Genomic DNA, 14,913 nt, shown 5'->3' on the forward strand with positions numbered 1-14,913 from the left:
TTAAAAATAACTCTTTAATTATATGCACATAAAGGGAATAAAGGGCAGCACCAGGCTGACAGGGGAAAGAAGCAACGTGTTCTCTCTTTGCCCCAATGTCAGCTCGGCACAGTTCTGAGATCACACACACAAGTGGGCTGGCTGGGAAGTAGAATAAGAGAGGACTGAAGAGACATAAGTAAGAGGGTGGAGGCAGGACTTGCAATAGTCTCAGTCGGTGGACTCTAACACAGATTCACTTAGCGCAAGGTCCCAGTAGTGTTCAGCCCCATGCTTTTTGAAATGCTCCCGAGCCATGTTCTCTGTAGGGCACTGTTTGAACTTCATGTCCCCAAAGCTCCGGTCTTTGGCTGTACCCTGGGAAAGAGACAAAATTTGCCATAAAACACCGCAGTTTCTAGTTTAAATCAGATCTTCTTTTATAAAATCAGTAACACTTGTGTAGCAATGTGCCTACCTAAATGTGATTTTATGGTAAAGGCAATTTTAATCTCCACCTCCTTGGATGTTTATGATTCTCAAGAATTTTTTTGTGTGTGTGACAGAGTCAGAGAGAGGAACAGATAGGGACAGAGAGACAGGAAGGGAAAGGGATGAGAAGCATCAATTCTTCGTTGCAGCACCTTAGTTGTTCATTGATTGCTTTCTCATATGTGCCTTGACCGTGGGGCTATAGCAGATTAAGTGACCCCTTGCTCAAGCCAGTGACCTTGGGCTCAAGCTGGTGACCTCTGGGGGTCTCGAACCTGAGTCCTCGGCATTCCAGTCCGACGTCTTATCCACTGCACCACCACCTGGTCAAGAAAGTTCTCAAGAATTTATGCATAATTTTTTTTTTTTAAACTGAGTGAAGGATGCCTGGGTGGAAGAGCAAGTCAAGGATTACTGAGGGTGAGGTGGGGTGAACTTCTCTCCCTCAGGCCTCAAGGACTAGATTTGGGTCTTTCAGGAAAAAGGGGTTAGAGAACCAGAAGCTGAAAGGATTCTTTTCACAAGACTTAGTGAGACCTGTGTACAAGGAGGCTTTGTGGCCCAGTGACAAAGAACAGTACAGAGACAAGGGGGAGAGGGAAATGGGAGCCAGGTAGGCTCCTTCAGAGAACGACAACAGAAAAAGACACAATACTGGGCAGAAGCGCATGCTCTCCAAAGGCACCAGCAGCAAGGAATCATAAAGTGCTACCTCAAGAGGCTTTCAGCCTGACCAGGCGGTGGCGCAGTGGATAGAGCGTCGGACTGGGATGCGGAGGACCTAGGTTTAAGACCCCAAGGTCGCCAGCTTGAGCGCGGGCTCATCTGGTCTGAGCAAGGCTCACCAGCTTGGGCCCAAAGTTGCTGGCTTGAGCAAGGGGTCACTTGGTCTACTGTAGCCCCCTGGTCAATGCACATATGAGAAATCAATCAATGAACAAGTAGGAAACCACAGCAAAGAACTGATGTTTCTCATCTCTCTCCCTTCCTGTCTGTCCCTATCTCTCCCTCTCTCTGATTCTGTCTCTGCCACAAAAAAAAAGGGGGGGCTTTCAGGGATCAGAGTCCAGTAAGGAGGCTAGAACAGAATTTATCTTGGTTCTGAACCTGAGATACAATTCCTGAGGATACTTGGAGAAAAATGGAAGAGAATTTGGAAGAGATGAAGAGGCTGAGATATTAAATATGGAGGTGAAAACTTATGAGACAAAAAAACAGGCATTATGGTTATTATGACCTAATTTATATGCCTAAATTAGAGGAATTTGGGATAAGAGAGAAGGATACATGAAGCATAATTAGTAGCAATGATCAATATAGCAATCTTAAAGAATCAGGGAATCGGTAGGGGCCTATTTCAGTAAAGGTTCTTCTTGATTGTTTGAATTCATTTTAATAAACATTCATTGCTTTTGTTATGACTTTTATAACAAAAAACTAGTTAGGCCCTGGCCAGCTGGCTCAGTGAAGTGAATGGTGGCTCAGCGTGCAAATTCCCAGGTTCAATCTCCAGTCAGAGCACGCATGAAAAGCGACCATCTGCTTCTTTTCCCCTCTCTCTCCCCCTTCTCTCTCTCTTCCCCTCTTGTAGCCAATGGCTTGAAATAATTCAAGCGCTGGCCCTTGGCGTTGAGGATAGCTTGGTTGGTCCAAGCACTGGCCTCAGATGCTGAGGATAGCTCAGTTGATTCGAGCATCGGCCCCAGATGAGGGTTGCCAAGTGGATCATAGTCAGGGAATATGCAGGAAGGAGTCTGTCTCACTATCTGCCCTCCTCTAACTTAAAAAAACAACAAAATAAAGAAAACTAGTTACTAACTATAAACACATTTTAAAAACAGAAGGTACACATGAAGTAATATAGAAGAATAAAATGAAAACAATAAATACAAAGGTAGAACAGAACACATTTACAATGTATGAAGTGTATTCTGAAGTGGAGCATATAAATTTTCATTCATTCATCAGAACTAATACTGGTTCACTAAGATTTCAGGGATGAAAGAATTGTATAATCACAAAAAGTTTCATTTGAAGAGTGATTTAGTTACATTTTATAAAGCACCATGGTATAATAATCTAATCAGGTTCTGAAAAAAACCTCTGAAAATAGGAAGGAGAAATTATACCCATGTTATAGATAAAACAACAGCGCTTGATATTAAATGACTTGTCCAGTTGCATAGCTAGTAAGTGGTACTGCCATATATATATATATATATATATTTATTTATTTATTATTTTTTTTCTGACGTGAGATGCAGGGAGGTAGAGAGACACCTGCGTACACCTGACCAGGATCCACCTGGCATGCCCACTTGGGGGCGATGCTCTGCCCATCTGGGGCGTTGCTCCGTTGCAATAGGAGCCATTCTAGCACAAGGCAGAGGCCATGGAGCCATCCTCAGTGCCCGAGCCAACTCTGCTCCAATGGAGCCTTGGCTGCGGGAGGGGAAGAGAGAGACAGAGAGAAAGGAGAGGGGGAGGGGTGGAGAAGCAGATGGGCACTTCTCCTGTGTGCCCTAACCAGAAATCGAACCAGGGACATCCACACACCAGGCCAATTCTCTACCACTGAACCAACCAGCCAGGGCCCCCAACTTTATATTCTTAAGTTCAGTACTTCTTTCACAATACCTAGACAAAGAAAAAGCCAACAATTAATTTCCCTTTGTCCAAACGTCATCTATGACTATGAAATAACTCAAGTCAAGAATTTGCCATCTTGTCACTGGTTTTCCATAACTCTTCTCCAGCTGGCAGATACTAATACACTCATCAACTTAACTAAAATATACTGTGGAAGAATTTGCTATCAAACATTTAACTATGAATTCTGAAAAACAAAACAACCAAACAAACAAAAAAAACACATGAATTACTTAGGTCATTGCTCAGTTTTACCATTCCATCACTCCATTTGAATCAGATATTATCTAAATTGTTTCAGTGTTTATAATAAAGAATCACCTACCTCCCAGACTAGAACACATTTGTTGGTTTTCTTCACAGCTTCCTCATCAGATTCCTCATCATCTGGAAAAGACAGTATTATAGCTAAATCTTGACCTAGATTTAGACTAGAGACAATTCAAGTCTACCCAAATGCTTTTGTGTGTGTGTGTGTGTGTGTGTGTGTGTGTGAGAGAGAGAGAGAGAGAGAGAGAGAGAGAGAAGAGAGAGAGACAGAGACACAGAGGCAGATAGAAGGACAGATAGGGACAGACAGACAGGAAGAGAGAGAGATGAGAAGCATCAATTCTTCGTTGTGACACCTTAGTTGTTCACTGATTGCTTTCTCATATGTGCCTAGACTGGGGGGCTACAGCACAGCAAGTGACCCCTTGCTCAAGCTCATGACCTTGGGCTCAAGCCAGCGACCCTGCACTCAAGCTGGTGATTTCAGGGTTTCGAACCTGGGTTCTCTGATCCCAGTCCAATGCTCTGTCCACTGTGCCATCGCCTGGTCAGGCTACCCAAATACTTTTAAGTACTCTCATCCTTTACCATGTATTAGGATCAAATGTCTTCTGTTACTCTTTATTCAAATTAGACAAGAAGCTTTAATGTTTATTTTACTGATTTTAGAGAGAGGAAAGAGAGAGAGAAAGACACGAAGACTGATCTGCTCCTGTATGTGCCTTGACCTAGAACTGAACTAGCAACCTCTGTGCTTTGATACAAAGCTCTAACCAACTGCGCCATCTGGCCAATGGAGATGGGAAGCTTTAAATAGGCAGGGAAGGCCTGACCTGTGGTGGCACAGTGTATAAAGCATCGACCTGGAGCACTGAGGTTGCTGGTTCAAAACCCTGGGCTTGGCCCTGGCCGGTTGTCTCAGTGGTAGAGCGTTGGCCTGGCATGCAGAAGTCCCGGGTTCGATTCCCTGCCAGGGCACACAGGAGAAGCGCCCATCTGCTTCTCCACCCCTCCTCCTCTCCTTCCTCTCTGTCTCTCTCTTCCCCTCCCACAGCCAAGGCTCCATTGGAGCAAAGATGGCCCAGGCGCTGGGGATGGCTCCTCGGCCTCTGCCCCAGGCGCTAGAGTGGCTCTGGTCGCAAAAGAGCGACGCCCCAGAGGGGCAGAGCATCGCCCCCTGGTGGGCGTGCCAAGTGGATCCCGGTCGGGCGCATGCAGGAGTCTGTCTGTCTCCCCGTTTCCGGCTTCAGAAAAATATGGGAAAAAAAAAACAAAAACAAACAAACAAACCAACCCTGGGCTTGCCCAGTCAAGGCACATATGGGAGTTTATGCTTCCTGTTTCTCCCTCCTCTCTTTCCTATCTCTCTTTCTCTCTCATTCACCCTCTCTCCTCTCTAAAATGAATAAAATCTTTAAAAAAAATAGGCAGGGAAATTAACTCAAAAAACATTTATTGAGCTCCTACTATGTGTCACGAGCTCTACTAGGTACTGGGAATAAGAAGATAAATAAAAAAACTAGCAATAAAAAATAACAACTTGTCGGCTCTGGCCGGTTGGCTCAGCAGGAGAGCACTGGCGTGATGTGTGGAAGTCTCAGGTTTGATTCCCAGTCAGGGCACACAGGAGAAGTGCCCATCTGCTTCTCCACCCCTCCCCCTCTCCTTTCTCTCTGTCTCTCTCTTCCCCTTCTGCAGCCAAGGCTCCACTGGAGCAAAGTTGGCCCAAGCACTGCGGATGGCTCCATGGCCTCCTCCTCAGGTGCTAGAATGGCTCCAGCTACAACGGAGCAACACCCCAGATGGGCAGAGCATCAGCGCCTGGTGGGCATGCTGGGAGGATCCTGGTTGGGCACATGCAGGAATCTGTCTGACTGCCTCCCTGCTTCTGGCTTCGGAAAAATACAAAGAAAAAACAAAGGGGGGAGGCCAAAAACATAAAGCAAAAAACTTGTTTTAAGCATTTGAGAGCCAGGCTTCAGATGCCAACGTAAGAGTCCACTCTCAAGGAGGGCAGTTATACCAAATGAAAATAGGAACGCTTGCAAAACAAAATACAGGTCAATTGTAAAAAATATACTTGGTAGGGTTCAAAAACACTTTAAGTGAGAACAGAAAGTATAACAGGGCAAAAGTTAGGTAAAATTGGAAAAAAAAAAGGCTCTTTGCATATGTTACATATGAGTGCATAGTATGTTGCATTATCACAAACTAAATACACTCATGTAATCAATATCCAGAGACAGGACAGAAAACAAAACTGGCAAAAAGAAGTAGAAAAGCCTTAAAGGATAGGCAGAAGGATCAACTAACACTCATGCATATGATCATATAATAAATACTGTATGAATGTCTAGCATAATCATAGTTCAAATAGGTCTTTATACAATTCATGAACATTATCCAGTGTTTCAGCAAGAATGTCAGATGAAGGAAATAGATGAATGGATAGAATACCACTCCCACCTCCCACTTAATCCCCTCTAACCCCCATTCACCATCTCCCTTTGTGTTAGAAGTCTGTTCATCCCACTTTATCCGATGCAGCATAAGACGTTTAAATTTCTTCTGGGACTTGGGGCCTGGAAACAGAAAAAAAGAATTTTGCCAGAGTTGTGTAAGATGGTGAGAAACCTCTGAGCTCATCCAATGCTTAGACATTAGTATGGTCGTTGAAGTAATCCCAGAAGCCACATCTTAGGCCCTTTTACTCCAATAAACAAGAAAACAGAGGCCCAGGATATTCTACCTAGGCATAGTTAGAAAATAGTCTTCTTTTTCTTTTTCCCACCACACTAATCACTTCCAGGCCTGGGGCTGCCTGGGGAGAACCTCACTCACTTGTTCTCAGACTCACCCCCTTCCACCACCACCACGTTGACGTCCTTGTGCAGCACCACCACCCCTGTCAGGTACAGTTGCCCAGCATTGGCCTCAATCTTGAACTTCTTGGCTGGGTTGCTCAAATTTCGAACTCTGGAGAAGGGAAAGTTTAGTTATGGCTTTCATTTTAGCATCAGTAGCTGCCTGAATGGAACGGCAAATAAATAGATGAATCCAAAAAGACTTTCTCTCTAAAAACAAAGGCCTTTGGAATAAACAAATATACTAATGCTTTAGAGATTCAACTGACAAATCTGTATTTCCACTGTCTTACATTTCTTCAATGTCCAGAACTGGACACCTTACAACAAACAACAGATAATCAAATTACTCAAGAATGAAGGAGAGCTATTTATCATCAACCAGAAATTCTTAAAAGCTAATTGTTATTGCCAGTATAAAGATCACAAATTCTTTGCCTTCTAGATGCTTAGAATGTAGTTACAATGCTATCCATAAAAATTTGCAGAAGGATACATGAAAAACTGTTAGTTGCAACTACCCATAGCAAGAGGTCCTAACGAATCAAAAAATAAATGATCTTCTAAATTCAGTTAGAATTTATTTTTATCTTAATAAGAATTCACTACTGTTATAATAAATGTACCACTTTTATAATAAAGAACTAGTTACTAAGCACACATTTAAAAAACAGAAGAGACACATGGACTCATTACAAGAGAATAAAAACATTTAAGTCAACAGAAAGGCAGAAAATACAGTATTTACAATGTATAAAGTGTATTTGGAGTGGGAATAAAAGGATTACCACAATATATCAGGATAAGGACATAGTTATTGAAGAAATTTTTAATGCTTCCTGGAGAAGTAGGGTATTTTATGTTTCAAAAAGCATAAATGACCCTTGGTTTACATTTTGGCCTGAACGCGCGCGCACACGCGCGCGCATGTGTGTGTATTCATTCCTTCACTCACTCACTCATTCATTCACTCACTCACTCACTCATCAGAACTATTACTAGTTCACTAAGAAGACCTCAGAGATAGAAGAATAAGTCTCTAATCTTCACTATTATAAAAGGTTTACTAACTCCTACTTCACAACTAGGGTCATTTAAAGAGAGCAGGGGCTGATGTTAGGTAAGCTTTTAGATTACAGTGATTCTGTCTCAAGGACTTGGAAAATGCTTTGGTATTTCTAAGGGAAAGCCTGGCCCAGTCTAGACACCTACCTATATACAGATATGTGTACCCCCTGTGAAATGTCTTCTTTAAGCTTTTTAATTTTCTTGACCTTTCTCTGTTCTGCTGTAAGTTTTCGGGCAGCGTTGGCCTCTTCATGCGCTCTGTCGTGACAGGAAGGACATCCACAAGTGAGAAAGGCATTGTTGAAGATCAGAGGCAGGGCTGAGGGAAAGAGAGAGCAACGGAGGACTCTCCCCTCCCTTCAAATATGGATTTCCTGGAAGGATTTGGGAAAGAGACTTGCCCTGGGTTTCCACCCAATCCCATGGCACTTACTTCTGTCTTTTTGCCATCTGAGCTCTGACATGGGCTTCTACCTTCGTGGGGTCTTGAACAGCTTCTGTTCCTAATACTCTCATCAAATTAGAAATTCTCACTGCAGTGGAGAGAGGAGAGAAATCAATCTCCTAAATCACTTCTCCAGCTGGAAAAACCTGTCCTCTTCTCTACAAACTCACAGTTTACCATTTCAGATCTGCTCAAAACTCACTTCTTTCAAAAACTCCTACCTTGAAAGCCCACATAATTAACTTAGCATTTGTGGAAGTTCACACAATTAGTCTAAATAGTTCATATGTATTTATTTACATTGCTTAAAAATATATGAAAGACAAGGAACTTGATTTATTGATTTACTTATTTTTTTGCAAGTCAGAGAGAGAAAGAGCTAGAGGAATAGGTAGGGGAAGGGAGAGATGTGAAGCATGAATTCGGAGTTGCGGCTCCTTACTTGTTCACTAATTGCTTTTCATACATGCTTTGACTGGGGGGCTCCAGCCTAGCCAGTCACCCCTTGCTCAAGCCAGGACCTTGGACTCCAGCCAGTGACCTCTGGGTTCAAGCCAGCGACCATGGAATCATGTCAATGATCCCACACTCAAGCAGGGAAGCCTGAGCTCAAGGGGGATGAGTCTGAATTCAGGTTGGCAAACTCGGGGTTTCAAACCTGGGACCTCTCAGGTCAACTCTCAACTGTGCCACCATTAGGCAGGCAATTTTTTGCTTTTAAAGTGTTCTTACTTTTTTTTTTTTTCCCTTTTCTGAAGCTGGAAACGGGGAGAGACAGTCAGACAGACTCCCACATGCGCCCAACCGGGATCCACCCGGCATGCCCACCAGGGGGCATCGCTCTGTTGCGACCAGAGCCACTCTAGCGCCTGGGGCAGAGGCCGAGGAGCCATCCCCAGCGCCCGGGCCATCTTCGCTCCAATGGAGCCTCGGCTGCGGGAGGGGAAGAGAGAGACAGAGAAGAAGGAGAGGGGGAGGGGTGTAGAAGCAGATGGGTGCTTCTCCTGTGTGCCCTGGCCGGGAATCGAACCTGGGACTTCTGCATGCCAGGCCTACGCTCTACCACTGAGCCAACCGGCCAGAGCCGTTCTTACTTCTTTTTTTTTTTTTTCCGTTCTTACTTTTTTTGTAAAAATATTTATTGATTGATTTTAGAGGAAGAGGAAGGCATAGAGAGAGAGACAGAAACATCAATCTGTTACTGTATGTTTGAACCAGGGATCAAACTGGTAACCTCTGCACTTTAGGACAATGCTCCAACAGAGCCATCTGGCCAAGGCCTTACTTTTTTTTGTTTTGTTTTTAATTTACTAGGGTTACATTGGTTAAAATTATACAGGTTTCAAGTGTGTAATTCTACCATACATCATCTCCACATTGCATGTGCATGCACCATCCAAAGTCTAATTTCCTTTCGTCACCATTTACCCTTTGTTTACCCTCTTCCACCTGGGGAATTTATTTCTTTGGTATTTTCATTCTGATAACAGCACTTAGTGAAAGAACCTATGCATAACAGTGCTCATTTAAAATATTATAAATATATTACCAACTGACCAGTAGGTGGCGCAGTGGATTAAGCATCGAACTGGGAGGGGGAGGACCCAGGTTCGAGATCCCAAGGTCACCTGCTTGATTGAGCGCGGGCTCATCTGGTTTGAGCAAAGCTCACCAGCTTGGACCCAAGGTCGCTGGCTCGAGCAAGGGGTTACTCGGTCTGCTGTAGCCCCATGGTCAAGGCACATATGAGAAAACAATCAATGAACAACTCAAGTGTCACAACAAAAAACTAATGATTGATGCTTCTCATCTCTCTCTGTTCCTTTCTGTCTGTCCCTATCTATCCCTCTCTCTGACTCTCTGTCTCTGTAAAAAAAGAAAGAAAAAAAAATTACCAAATGAGGCCCTGGTTGGTTAGCTTAGTCAGTTAAGAGTGTCATCTCCTGATCTCCTGTCTGACCAGGTGGTGGCACAGTAAACAGAGCACTGGACTGGGACACAGAGGACCCAGGTTCAAAATCCCGAGGTTGCAGGCTTGAGTGCAGGCTCATAGATATCAGCCCAGGGTCACTGGCCTGAGCAAGGGGTCATTTGCTCTGCTGTAGCCCCCCCCCCATCAAGGCACATATGAGAACATCATCAATGAACAACTATAAGATGTCACAACAAAGAATCAATGCTTCTCGGCCCTGGTTGGTTGGCTCGGTGGTAGAGTGTTGGACCAGCATATGGATGTCCCAGGATCAATTCCCAGTCAGGGCACGCAGAAGAAGTGCCCATCTGCTTCTCCATCCTTCCCCCATTCCTTTCTCTCTATCTCTCTCTTCCCCTCCTGCAGCCAAGGCTCTATTGGAGCAGAGTTGGCTCAGACACTGAGAATGGCTCCATGGCCTCCGCCTCATGCTAGAATGGCTCCTATTGCAACGGAGCAACGCCCCAGATGGGCAGAGCATCACCCCTTAGTGGGCATGTCAGGTGGATCCTGGTTGGGTGAATGCGGGAGTCTGTCTCTCTGCCTCCCTGCTTCTCACCAGAAAAATGAAAAAAAAAGAAAAAAAAGAATTGATGCTTCTCATCTCTCTGTCCCCATCTGTGCCCTCTGTCTCTGTCAAAAAATAAGACGAGTGTCGTCCCAAACTGACAAGGTTGTGGGGCACAAATGGGAAGCAATCAATGAATAAATGCTTTCCTTCTCCCTCCCTTCTCCTTCCTCTCTGTTTCTTTTAAAAAATATACAGTGGTACCTTGACACACGAGCACTTTAAATCACGAGCAATTTGAGATGAGCAGTCACTCGCAGGATTTTTGCTTTAAGTCACGAGCAGATATTTGAATCACGAGCTTCCGCCACCCTCCACTAGATAGCCTGCCAAACGTTCTGAAAGGGAGGAAGAAACAAACTTCCATGGAAAGGTTTTTGTTGAAATGGTCTCTTGAAAGCAAAAAAAGGGTGGTGGAAAAAGCCAAAAGTCAGTGAAGAAAATGATGATTGCTGGGCAAATGAGTTTGTAAAATTTGTATGTTCTGAGTTTGCTCACTTTTATTGTTAAAAATGGCGCTGGGCAAAAAAAAAAAAGAAAAAAAAATGGCGCTGGGCAGCTGTCTGTGAAATTGCTAATCCCCTTCCTGCTTGGGAAGTGCCACTGTTATGCTAATGTCTCCTCCCCCTCCACCAGTATCTTCGCCTGACCTTGAAGGTAAATACACTTCATAAAGTAGTTTATTTCTTTACATTCTCTTATTATGTGTGTGTGTATACATATATATATGTATATGTATTTGTTATTTATAAAGTACATTTTCTTATTTAAAAGCATATAAAACAAGAAATTCATGTGGTTTGGGGGCCGGAATGGATTAATTGCATTTCAATTATTCAAATGGGGAAATTCCGTTGACCCACGAACAAATTGAGTCACAAGCTTAGCCATGAAACGAATTAAACTTGTGTGTCAAGGTACCAATGTATCACCAAATGTCAATGAAAACTATAGGAGGTTTCTCTGTGTTTTCATTTTTCAAATATTAAGAATTAGCCTGGCCTTACCAGGCGGTGGCACAGTGGATAGAGCATGGGACTGGGATGCAGAAGGACCCAGGTTCAAGATCCTGAGGTCGCCAGCTCGAGCACAGGCTCATCTGGCTTGAGCGAAAAGCTCACCAGCTTGGACCCAAGGTTGCTGGCTCGAGCAAAGGGTTACTCGGTCTGCTGAAGGCCCACGGTCAAGGCACATAAGAGAAAGCAATCAATAAACAACTAAGGTGTCGCAACGAAAAACTGATGATGGATGCTTCTCATCTCTCTCCCCTGCTGTCTGTCTGTCCCTATCTACCCCTCTCTCTGACTCTCTCTGTCCCTGTTTAAAAAAAAAAAAGAATTAGCCTGACCTGTGGTGGCACAGTGGATAAAGCATCAACCTGGAACGCTGAGGTCACTGGTTTGAAACTCTGGGCTTGCCTAGTGAAGGCATATATGGGGGTTGAAGCTTGTGACTCCCCCCCACTTCTATTTCTCTCTTTCTTCCCCCCAAATGAATAAATAAAAATCTTTTAAAAAATTATGTACATAACAACTTTATGCAAATAGTGGAACGACTATCTTCCTGAATTTCAAGATCATTATTTTTCCAGGAAGATCAGTGTGGTATATAATTAATGACACTTAAACCTTAATTGCCTTGACAATGAATATACTGATCTATCTTAATAGGGAAAGATAGCAGAAAATTTAGGAAAGAGAAAAAAGAGCCAATAAATGGTTCTAAGAAATAGAAAGCACCCAGCCTGACCAGGCGGTGGCGCAGTGGATAGAGCGTTGGACTGGGATGAGGAAGACCCAGGTTCGAGACCCCGAGGTCACCAGCTTGAACCCAAGGTCGCTGGCTCCAGCAAGGGGTTACTCGGTCTGCTGAAGGCCCGCGGTCAAGGCACATATGAGAAAGCAATCAATGAACAACTAAGGTGTTGCAACGTGCAATGAAAAACTAACAATTGATGCTTCTCATCTCTCTCCGTTCCTGTCTGTCAGTCCCTTTCTATCCCTCTCTCTGACTCACTCTGTCTCTGTAAAAAAAAAAAAAAAAAAAAAAAAAAAGAAATAGAAAGCACCCAAATATAGAGAGATGGTAAAGTTCCTCTAGACTTACAGAAATGCTACCCTTTCATTCCTGCTTTTAAAATATATACCTTTGGCTGACCTGTGGTGGCGCAGTGGATAAAGCGTGGACCTGGAAATGCTGAGGTCGCCGATTCGAAACCCTGGGCTTGCCTGGTCAAGGCACATATGGGAGTTGATGCTTCCAGCACCTCCCCCCTTCTCTCTCTCTCTCTCTCTCTCTCTCTCTCTCTCCTCTCTCTCCCTCTCTGTCTTTCTCTCTCCCTCTCTCTCTCCTCTCTAAAAAAAAAAAGAATAAAATATATACCTTTGGGTTCAGGAGGAGGCATCAGGCCCAGCCTGACTTTCTCTTGTAGCTCCTTCTGTGCTTCCCTCCTTGTTTGCCTTCGAAGTTTCTTCTGTTCCTTCTTGGTAAGATATACTCCCAGAGTAACTGGTGTGTCATTGTCGACTGTTAATCAGAGAAATGAATGTACTAAAGCAATAAACATATTAGAGGAACACAGGTGTTGTATCAATCACATTAAAAGGATCTTCAGTTTGTTTTGGTTATTTTTAGATTTTGACAGTGGTAGTAAGGTCATATTTTAAAAATGCATTCTTATCTTTCATGAGTAGTATTCTACTTTGATTTTCTTTAAGCAACTTAACCCTTTATCAACTGAAATGTGGCAAAAATAGAAAACAAAATTAGAACTGCTCTGGTCTCTCTGCTTGAGAACTGTGAGTAGGCGGGGGCAGAGAACAGTGGTTTTCAACCTCCATTCTGCAGAATGGTGCCAGCCCGCCAGAAATTTTGTGCCAGTCTGTAGAAGTGTTAACCACCCTGTTGTTGTAGGGTCTATAATCTTCATACAGCGTCAGGGTGGTTAACTCGTTTGCAAACTGGCACAAAATTTCTTGTGGACTTGGTAATGGTCCATGAAGGGGAGACTGAAAACCACTGATCTAGAATCCCATTTGGATCTTACTTCCTGAACCTCAATGTTCTAAGAAATATAATTTGAAACCACTGGCCAAGATAATAAAATTTATAATTTTAGAATTATAGGGAATGGAAAAAAATCATCTGGACACCCAAAGCAGGTTTACACAATTTTTAAAAACACCCCCATTCGGCTTACATTAAGACAGTGCTCAAGGTCTTGTGTCCTTGGTTACATCAGGTTATGGCTACACAGCCAAAAAACAGGGTGAAGAAAAAAAAGTACTACACTTTTTCCAAATTGTGACTGATTCTCTCTTCTGGCTAGTGGGAGGCCATGTTCAACTTATCCAAAATGTGGTGATTTACTCAGAATAGAAGCAAAAAATCTGCATTCAATTTTAGATGAAGTTATTTTCAAGCTTTTATTAACTCCTAGTCCAGTTCTAAGAAGTATTGCTACAAAGCTCCTACTGTTGATGGCAGAATCCCATCAGGAAATTTTGATTTTACTAAGACTAAGTGCCTGCTACAAAGGACTCAGAAGTCTACTGAATAAAAAAGAGCCTGGGACAGAGTTTTGTCAAGAATTTAGACAGCTCATTGGCCTTTTAAGCCCTAGAGTCTATCAGGAAGTAGGAGAAGAGAAACTACATCAAGCAGCTTGTTTGATTCAAGCTTATTGGAAGGGTTTCCAAACTAGAAAGAGATTAAAGAAGCTTCCATCTGCTCTGATTACTTTGCAGAGGAATTCCAGATCCAGACGAGCGAAGATATTACTGGAGCTAAATAGACAGAAGGAAGAAGAGGACCGCAGACTACAACTGCAACTCCAAAGACAGAGAGCGATGAGACTTTCCTGAGAATTATGACTGAGTATGCTCGAAATAGTTCATCCAGTTCAGGTGGAAAAACATAACCGGGAACTAGAAGAGAAATCAGCATTGATTATCCAGAAACATTGGAGAGGGTACAGGGAAAAGAAAAATTTTCACCAACAGAAGCCATCTCTCATGGAGTATAAAGCAGCTGTCATACTTCAGACAGCTACTCTTAAATTCCTGGCAAAGTGCCATAAGAAAAAGAAACTATTTGCTCCTTGGCAAGGACTCAGAGAACTTACTGATGCACGTAAAGTTGAACTGAAGCAACAAGTAGATGACTATGTCAGAAGACATCCAAGCTCTCAGATATCATCTGTGACCAGCAGGGAGCTCCATTCCCAAGTACAAGAACGACTACAACACTACTTCATGGGCAGAGCCCTAGAAGACAGAGCCCAGCAACACAGAGAGGCTCTGCAGGCTCAGATCAGCACCAACATTGAACAGTTAATGAAGACACCAAGTCTAAAGGAAGCAAAAGAAAAAGAACCTGAGCTCTTCCTAAGTAGATCCAGACCTGTGGCAGCCAAGGCCAAGCAGGCCCATCTCACCACTCTGAAGCATATACAAGCACCCTGGTGGAAAACGTTGGGGGAAGAATCAGGAGATGAGATTGATTACCCAAAGGATAAGCTTAGTGTAGAATTAGGAACTTTATTCATTAGTGGACCCAAACCTACTTAAGGAGGTACCCTGAGAAATTATACAAATCCTGTATTTTA

The 14,913-nt window shown here is 43.3% G+C and overlaps 1 protein-coding gene and 1 pseudogene across 3 annotated transcripts in view; one reads left to right on the plus strand and one right to left on the minus strand.

Annotated features, from left to right (window-relative positions):
- PRPF3 (pre-mRNA processing factor 3) overlaps positions 1-14,913 on the minus strand; it is a 32,888-nt gene continuing 17,975 nt past the window's right edge. For 2 of the 3 annotated variants that reach the window (XM_066268050.1, XM_066268052.1), the window contains 7 exons: positions 12,690-12,833; positions 7,756-7,855; positions 7,467-7,580; positions 6,248-6,366; positions 5,889-5,972; positions 3,446-3,507; positions 1-357 (listed from right to left, as the gene is read on the minus strand). In XM_066268050.1, the coding sequence (XP_066124147.1) occupies positions 211-357; positions 3,446-3,507; positions 5,889-5,972; positions 6,248-6,366; positions 7,467-7,580; positions 7,756-7,855; positions 12,690-12,833 (770 nt within the window). In that variant the 3' untranslated portion in view covers positions 1-210. The remainder of the gene's footprint in view (positions 358-3,445; positions 3,508-5,888; positions 5,973-6,247; positions 6,367-7,466; positions 7,581-7,755; positions 7,856-12,689; positions 12,834-14,913) is intronic. The other variant, XM_066268051.1, reaches the window with a different exon arrangement.
- On the plus strand, positions 13,677-14,875 carry LOC136328665 (IQ calmodulin-binding motif-containing protein 1 pseudogene; annotated as a pseudogene).

The sequence above is a fragment of the Saccopteryx bilineata genome, chromosome 3 (assembly GCF_036850765.1).
Source record: "Saccopteryx bilineata isolate mSacBil1 chromosome 3, mSacBil1_pri_phased_curated, whole genome shotgun sequence".
NCBI lineage: Eukaryota > Metazoa > Chordata > Mammalia > Chiroptera > Emballonuridae > Saccopteryx > Saccopteryx bilineata.